At 39.5% G+C, this 9,323-nt stretch overlaps 1 protein-coding gene across 1 annotated transcript in view; it reads left to right on the forward strand.

Annotated features, from left to right (window-relative positions):
• ADTRP (androgen-dependent TFPI-regulating protein) overlaps positions 1 to 8,635 on the forward strand; it is a 146,521-nt gene extending 137,886 nt beyond the window's left edge. The window contains exon 6 of the mRNA XM_006864121.1: positions 8,598 to 8,635. Within this exon, the coding sequence (XP_006864183.1) occupies positions 8,598 to 8,635 (38 nt within the window). The remainder of the gene's footprint in view (positions 1 to 8,597) is intronic.
• Positions 8,636 to 9,323: the final 688 nt, after the last annotated feature.

Here is a 9,323-nt window from a genome sequence, read left to right on the forward strand (position 1 = left end):
TTTGTAAGCCCGTCTTCAGCCTTTAACTGATTGGAATACCTAAAAGGGGTTCTAGAACTTGCCCAGTGAAATAGGCATCTTGAAATGCCTTTGCAGAGTATAGGACCTTAGATGGAATCCTGAGTCCCATCCAGAACCTTATGAGATGGGACGTTCCTACCAGCAAGGACAAGCAGACCAGCCTGGAACAGCTCGAGTGACAGAAGATACATCTTCAAAGAAAGATCATCAAGAAAAACACAAAACAAAAATGTCAGCATGACTGGCTACTACAAGAATAAGCAAACTGTTTGCCAGGAAGCCCTCAAGGCAAGCAATCAAGTTCCATCAGGACAAACTCCCCTTTAAGACTGAAACTCAAAGGGAACACATGAACAGACCTATAAGCTTGCTGGTGACCATATTGGTCTATTGGTGAGTCGAAGAGGAGGAAAGGCAGCAATGAAGAAATGGGCTGAGTTCAACCACAGCCTATTGAGTCCTACTGACCTGGAGATGGGAGAGAGAAAAGTAAGATCTGGTTGGTCCAAAGTGTGGTGAGACCTGGGGACACTTGAACCCATGGACAAGGACACAGCCACAGAGGACTAGAGCTGAGAGTGAAACATCCAGCTGATATGAAGTGAAGGGAGATGCGCACAAGAACACCCAAACTTACAGACAGTACCCATTTGACCTAGCCTTGATAGCTTGATAATCAGAACTCAACTAGAGGAAGATTTTTTAAAAATAAATTTAAAAAATGTTTTATAAAGGAAACAAGGGTAAATTGCTACAATTTGATGAACTTGATCTATACTCATGGAAGTAATAACTCTAAATACCAACAGAGAGGGAAGAAGTCTTCACATCAAGTATCAATGCTATCCCCTCTGTACACAGAGTAGATAGGGATGGGCAACTTAGACATTGGCTACCTAAAATGTTGTTGTTGTTAAGTGCCGTCTAGTCGGTTCTGACCCATAGCGACCCTGTAAGGGTTTCCGAGGCTGTAAATCTTTATGGGAACATAAAGCCTCATCTTTCTCCTGTGGAATGACTGGTAGTTTCGAACTGCTGACCCTAAGGTTTGATTCGTAACCACTACACTACCAGATAGGGATGGGCAACTTAGACATTGGTTACCTAAAATGAGGGAGTATAGTTTAAGAGTGTGGGGATGGGGGTGGAGGAGAGAAAGAGTCCCCAATGAATAGTTTTCATCTTGTCTAGATGGGTCTGGTGAAAAGAGATGGGGATAAGATTTGTATGATTCAATAGTGATTAATTGTCATCATGACTAATTGCGACTGTCACAACTATAAAGATAGAAATTTTGTAACAAAAACAGGGGAGTAGTTAATCTTACAGTACAGAAAAAGAGGACCCTAGGACCATCAAGGGAGAAGAGCACAAGCAGAATGGGGGACTTTATCCAGAGAAGCAGCGACACCAGAGACCGAGGCAGAGATGGGGACATGGAGAGTGGAAGCGGTTGAGGACTCTAGATTCATGGGAAGAAAGGGACTAAGAACTGGTGGCCAGGAGGTTGACTTGCAGAATGTGCCCTTTAGAGGTGTAAATTATTATATGTGCCTGAGTGGGTTTAAAAAAAAAAAGAAAAGCTAAAGTGAATAGAGAGAAATACTGTTAACTGATGGTATATGGAAGGGATTGTAATCATTGTAATAAAACAAGGTGTATGATTTGTTGAGTGTAAAACTGATCATCTGCCCTATAAACTTTCACTCAATCCACACTAAAAACCTTAAAAAAAAAAAAGTCTCTCTCCCTTAGTACTGATAGAAGATAAAAAAGGACTAAAATAAGTTAGAAATGGACCTAACTCCCTAACAGCCAATTAAGAGGCATCCCCCTAGGAAATTAATCCCCTCATTCAACAAGAATTATTTTAAAAAACACCAAAAAAAAACCCCATTATTTCTCAAATCAGAGTTTGAAATCCATTGTACATATTTGATTTGGGCAAGATATCTGATGTATTATTAAGCCAAAGATTCCCTTATATCCAACCATGTATTTGACACTAGAAACTTAGTCAGAGATAAATGTTAGAGGCTCAAAGAAGCCTAGACACTGAGGATTCTACAAGAATTCAAGCCTAAGGGGAACTTCCTCTGCTAAAAGTGAAAAGGAAGACATGGTTTCTGAGACATTCATACCATGTAACACTATACTAAAAGAAATGACTGTTGGAACTTCATAGACAAGTTGGGGAAATGTAACTTCTCCAGCACTTTGGTGGATATGTGGGAGTGTATCTCTCAAGGCTCCCTAGGGCGACAGAACCAACAGGAGATAGACAGATGTCTTCGTAGATACAAGTTGGATGGATGGACAGATGGACGGACAGATAGATAAGAGAAGTGGATTTTAAGGATTTGATTCATGAGATTTATGGGATCTGTAAAGTCCCAAATCCATAAAGCAGAAAGTGAGCTGGAAACCAAGACAGGATTTTTCTGTTACATTCTTAAGGCAGAATTCCTTATTCTCCAGGAAACCTTAAGCTTTTCTCTTACGGCAAGAACTAATGGGATGATGCCCATCCGCATTATCCAGGATCATCTCCTTTACTTAATCAACTGAGTGCAAATGTTATTCATATCTACAAAATACCTTCACAGTAGCATCTAGAGTAGTGTTTAACCAAATAACTGGGAGTCCTGGTGTGGCACTGTGCGTTAATGTGATGGATTGCAAAGGAGGTTTGAACTACAAGGTCAGCGGTTCAAGCTTACCAGCTGTTCCTAGGAAACCCTATGTAGGGTCACTAAGGGTCAGAACAGACTCGATGGCACTTAACAACAATAGCAACATCACCTAGCCAACTTGGCACGTCAAATCAACCATCACAGGTTGTTTCTTAGTGTTTCACCTAGGTATTTGGTTTTGGATGAGGGAAACTGATCCAGGGAAGGAGCTGCCAGCTCTCCTGTCCCAGAAGAACTTCCTACCACCACCATCATTCCTGGTTGCTTCTCTCTAAGTCTTCATATTCTTCTGCCTTTCTTGAACAGAGAAGGGAATCTCAAACCCTGGGCACCTTGGGGAGAAGACAGTATTATAGTCAGATCTAGGGAGATGGAGATTGGTAAACAGCATGAATAAAGAAAGTCTTAAGAATCCTCAGAGTGACTGCATGGGAACAGATATGAGAAGCTTGTCTGACCAAACTCTTGAAAATGAGGAAATTAACCTGCCATTAATTAAAAAAAATAGACCCAAATATGTATCATGCAAGAGAGAAAGTCGTGTGCTTGCACTTAAAGACCTAATAAAGAAGACATACTTGAGAAGGAGAATTCCAATAAGAAATGAAGAATTAGTAGAAGCACAAATGAACATATCAAAGCTGAATAAACAGTAGTGTTCCACTGAATTGATGAGGGTGGTCTGGATAGATGAGGACTGAGAGAAGGAAGATGACTTCAAGAGTGGCCTCAGGGCTGTGACGTCACAAGATGGGCTGTCCCAGAAAATCAGTGTGATTGCGGGGAGCTCAAGTCAATGTTCATTAGGAACTCTGAGAGGGGGAATTAGTGCAAAATTCAACTAGCAAAAGATACTTAACACTCACCATTAAAGATAGAATTGATGGAGGGAGTGGATATTGCAAGTGAAGCATGAATTTAAGAGCACAAAATGGCTGGGATAACACCAGTATTGAAGGGGAATGGTGGTGCATTCATCATCAAAAAGAACATTTCAAGCTCTGTCTTGAAAAGTAGTGCTCTCTGTGATAGGATAATAGCCATGCACCTACAAGAAAGACCAGTTAATACCACTATTATTCAGATTTATGCACCCATCGCTAAAGCCAGTAAGGATGAAATTGAAGGATTCTACCAATTTCTTCAGTCTGTAACTTATTAGACATGCAATCAAGATACATTAATAATTACTGGTAATTGGAATTTGAAGGTTGGAAACAGAGAAGATCAGTAGTTGGAAAATATGGCCTGGGTGACAGAAATAATCACATCATAAAAATGTTTAAGACTTGTTCATTGCAGATACCTTTGGAAACAACTTAAGAGACAGCTATAAACATGGCCCTCACCAGTTGGAATACACAGGAATCAAACTGACCACATCTGTGAGCAGAGAAGTTGGAAAAACTCAATTGTTAAGTGCCATCGAGTTGGTTCCAACTCATAGTGACCCTGTACAGGGTTTGAGGAGTGGCTGTTATAGCAATCCAGTGCTTATCCTACACTGCCACATCAGGACTCTGAAAAATTCAGTATCATTAGCCAAAATAAGGCAAGGGATAGACTGTAGAGAGATTGTCAATTGCTCATATGCAAGTTCAGGCTGAAGCTTAAGAAAATTAAAACAAGTCCAGTTCCTAAGTATCAAACTATTACCTTGAATATATTTCACCTGAATTTAAATGCCATCTCAAGAACAGATGTGATGCATTAGACATGAATGGCCGGAGACCAGAAGAGTTGTGGAAATGACATCAAGAACATCATAGAGGAAGAAAGCAAAAGGTCATTAAAGAGACAGGAAAAAAGAGAAGACTAAAATGGATGTCAGAGGAGACTCTGAAACTTGCTATTGAGCATAGAAAATTTAAAGCGAATGGAAGAACTAAATGAGGAAGTAAAAGAGGTGAACAAAAAATTTCAAAGGACAGCTTAAGAAGAAAGGCTGAGTTAGAAAACCAAAAGGAAAGAACACACTCAGCAGTTTTCAAGCTGAAATACTGAAGGAAAAAAATCGAGTCTTAACTTGCAATACTGAAGGATTCTATAAGTAAAATATTGAATGATGCAGAAAGGATCAAGAGAAGATGGAAGAAATACATAGTCAATATATCAAAAAGAAAAAGTCTATGTGCCGCCATTTCAAGAACTGATGGTACTAAAAAACGTCTAAGCTACACTGAAGGTATTGGTGGAAAAGCTCCAGGAATCGACAGAAATACTAACTGAAATCTTTCAATAACTGTTGCAGCCCAGGAGAGATTAAGTATCAATGCCAAGAAATTTGGAAGACCAATTGATTGGGAGAGATCCATATCTGTACCCATATATAAAGAGAGGTGAGCCAATGGAATGCAGAAATCATTACACAATATCATTAATATCACATGCAAGTAAACTTGCTGAAGATAATTCAAAAGCGGTTGTAATAATACATCAACCGAGAACTAACAGAAACTCAAGCAGGGTTCAAAAGAGGACGTGGAACAAGGAACATCCTTACTGATGTCAGATAGATATGGGCTGGAAGTATAGAATTCCAGAAGGATGTTGACTTGTGCTTTATTGACTGTGTAGAGGATTTCAACTCTGTGGATCATAAGGTATAGATACCATTGCAAAGAATGGGTATTCCAGAGCATTTAACTGTGCTCATGCAGAACTTGTACATAGACCAAGAGGCAGTTGTAAGAACAGAACAAGGGGATACGTAAAATGGCTTAAATCAGGAAAGGTACGCACCAGGGTTGTATCCTTTCATCATACTTATTCAGTCTGTATGTGGTGCAAATAATCCAAGAAGCTGAAACATATGAATAAGGATTGGAGGAAGACTCTTTTAATAGTCTTCAATATACAGATGCTTACTGGAAATGAAGAAGCCTTAAAATACTTACTGATACAGATCAAAGACTACGTGCAACCTTCAGTATGGATTGCACCTCAATGTAAAGGAAACAAAAATCCTCACAACTGGACCAATAAATAACATCATGATAAATGGAGAAAAGATTGAAGTCATCAGTCTTTTGTTTGGATCCACCATCAACACTCATGGAAACAATGATCAAAAAATCAAATGATGCATCGCATTAGGTAAATCTGTTGTGCAAGACCCCTTTTAAGTGTTTGAGGACTAAGGTACACCCATTCCAAGCCATAATATTTTCAATCACCTCCTGTGGACAAGGAATAAAGAAAACTATAAAAGAATGTATTTGAATTATGATATTGGAGAAGAATATTAAAAGTACCATGGACTGACAGAATAACAAACAAATCTGTGTTTGAAGAAGTACAACCAGAGTACTCCTTAGAAGCCAGGATGGCAAGGACATATAGTCAAGGTCATATGTAATCAGGAGGAACCAATCACAGGAAGGCATCATTCCTGATAAAGTGGAGTGTCAACAAAAAAGAGGAAGATCCCCAACAAGGTGGATTGACAGCAATGGCAGCAGCAACAGACTCAAACATCTCAACAGTTGTGAGGATGGTGCAAGACCCGGCAGTGTTTCATTCTGTTGTGCAGAGAGTTGCTACAAATCAGCACTGACTCTATGGCACCTAACAACAATAATACCATAAAGAATGATTGTTGTTGTTGTTAGGAGCCATTGAGTAAGTACTGACTCATAGCGACCCAATGCACAACAGAATGATACACTGTCTGGTCCTGGGCCAACATCACTATCGTTGCCATGCTTGAGCCCATTGATGCTGCCACTTTGCCAATAGAATGATCAGAGCTCCAAATTATAGGGATGGCTAAGAAGAGGTGGGTAAGAAAAGTTTTCAATGCAGGACACCAACATTTGGCAATAATAATGAGTTAATGAAGTTACAGAAATTTCAGTGCTTATATGAAGGTTGTTGTTGTTGTTGTTAAGTGCCATTGAGTCAGTTCCAACTCATCATGACCCTTTATAAGTTTTCCAAGGAGTGGGTGGTGAGCTTGAACCACTGACCTTGCAGTTTAAACCAGCTTTGCAGCCCAGCGCACTAACCCACAGTGCCACACCAGGACTCCTTATACAAAGGTATATGATCATTAAATATGGAGGTATCAACTTATTGGCTGAATCATTCTAGAAATCTTAAGCTATAATTTCAGTAAAATAAAGTGCCCTATAAGGAGCTTACTGAAACTTAATCATTATATTGGTACTTTTCCATCTGGGTTGGTAAAGCAGGCCTTCAAATTGATTTGAGCTGGTTCAGTAATGACCAAGTTTTCAAAATCAGAACTGACCCAAATATGTAAAATGTTTGTGTACCAAACGATAACTGCAATGGGAAAAAATATGAGTCTAAGCCCTGGAATGGAAGACTCAGAAGAGGTGTAGGTGACCCCTTTGAAGAGATTCCTGCCAAGAACGTGATGTGGGAGATTGGGTTATTGCCAGAACTCTCTTTCAAAGAGGGGCTGTGTGCCTCCATATTTGAGTGGAGCAATGATGTTTCTGATCCTGCTATTCAAGAGATTTCGTTGTGATGCAATGGACACACTGCCCTTCTCTCTGAGAGAGATTACATTTCTAGCAGGGCATTGACCCATAATGTTTCCCAATCTGGTTCTAGTATACCTACACTGTACAAAATTCAAATCTGTCATGTTTCACTCCATTGGCCATGACTGAACTGGGCAGAACCAGTGTAGGGCCCTGCTGGTAAACTGATTTTGAGAGATGTCATGGAATAGCCCTTCATTAGGTGAATATCTGCTCTTGTGGTTTTGCTCTTATTTGATGGAGTCTCTGCTTTCATTTTCAAGCTTGCGAAGTCAATGGACTATGTACTACCTGCAGACACGTGTCAAAAAGGTCTCATATTTGATACAAAGAGCTACTTGGAGGCAAAAGTTGTTATTTGTTAATTGGTTAACTGAGCAGAGTTTTGAACTTCTTGCTTTTGTTGGAGTTGTTATTAAGTGCCATTGAGTCGGTTCTGACTCATAGCAACCCTGTACAAGGTTTCCAAGGAGTAGTTGATGGGTTTGGTGGTGTGTTTTTACACAAATAACTCATGTGTTATTTTTGCCAACCACTCCATCTTTCCATGAGTTATTTTCTTATGCACACTGTAATAGATATATTTTTTTTTCTTGCATGTTGTTATAAAATAAAATTATAGTGCATTTACGAAAATACTATGGGTTGGGCACAGTTAGCTATATATATATAGCTGTATATATATATATATACAGTGGTTATGAATCAGGCTGCTAACCCCAAGGTCGACAATTTGAAACTACCAGTGGTTCCACGGGAGAAAGATGAGGCTTTCTGCTCCTGTAAAGATTTACAGCCTCGTAAACCCTGTACAGGATTCACTATGAGTTGGAACCAAGTCCACAGCACATAACAACAACAATATATACGTGTGTGTGTATATAAATACATATATACATGTATACATGTGTATATATATACATATACACACACATATATATACATATATACACACACACATATATATAAAATGTGTGTTCTTTGCATAAAAATGTAGTTCTTAAAATACCAAAACCAGTTGCTATAGTGTCAACTCCAGCTCACAATGACCCATGTGAGTCAGAGAACACTGTGCTCCATAGAGTTTTCAATGGCTGATTTTTTTAGAAGTAGAGCACCAGGCTTGTCTGCCAATGTCCCTTTGAGTGGCCTTGAACCTCCAGCCTTTTGTTTAGCAGCTGAGAGCGTTCACTCTTTGCACCATACACAGACTCCAGTCATTTCTCAGAACTTAAAACATATTGTCTAGCCCGGGGAGAAGTTTCCCCATCTTTCCACTGACTCTCCAGTTCAGAGGACACTTCGCCCACATCAGAAGGACCATTATGGAAGCCCTAACGTCTGAGGTCTCTCTCTGTTCTTCTTTACCCAGGTGACATGGTGCAGCCGGGGAGGAAGAAGCAGAAGTGATTACATGTTGTTTTCCAAGAACCAAGGAAGAAGAAAATGCCAGAGTTCATGTCTTAAAAAAAAAAAAAAAAAACAAGTTTCCTGGTAGGGGAAGTGCTGGAGCAACATACAAAGATATAAAGAACAGGAAGTGGTATTTAAGTGTAGTAGGCGGGTTATGAAGGTAGATTGATTTGAGGACATTTGGATTTTTTTTTAAAGGTTACCAGGACACTCTGAAAACATCTTCTGTCATCTCAGAATTGATTACCTTGATCTGACCTCCGTGGGGGATGGTCTGTGGTCAAAACCAAAGAAACTCACATAAAGTCAGTATAAGAGAGTAAAGGGAACTTGGAAAACTTTCAAATTCTTTACCTTACAGAGCTGGATACCAAAGATGTAATTACTTGCATGAGACCAAAAAAATCAGTGCTCAAACCAAGGCAATAATAGTTCCAAATTCCTGACCTTTCCAATTCCCAGTCCAGTGACATCATCTCAAATTGTTGAGGGGAAAAGCCATTAACGAGTTGTTTTTTATGGATTGCTAATCTACGGGTTTTTTTTTCTAGATCTAGATAGAACTATAGGGAAGGAGGTACTACTGATGCTCTATGTCAGTTTGGTCAGATTGTAAATGAATTGAGGCAATGAGAAAATAAAGTATAAAACACACTGGGAACCACATCTCTCTTGTAAGCAAGCA

The sequence above is a fragment of the Chrysochloris asiatica genome, unplaced genomic scaffold, assembly GCF_000296735.1.
Source record: "Chrysochloris asiatica unplaced genomic scaffold, ChrAsi1.0 scaffold00060, whole genome shotgun sequence".
NCBI classification, from domain to species: domain Eukaryota; kingdom Metazoa; phylum Chordata; class Mammalia; order Afrosoricida; family Chrysochloridae; genus Chrysochloris; species Chrysochloris asiatica.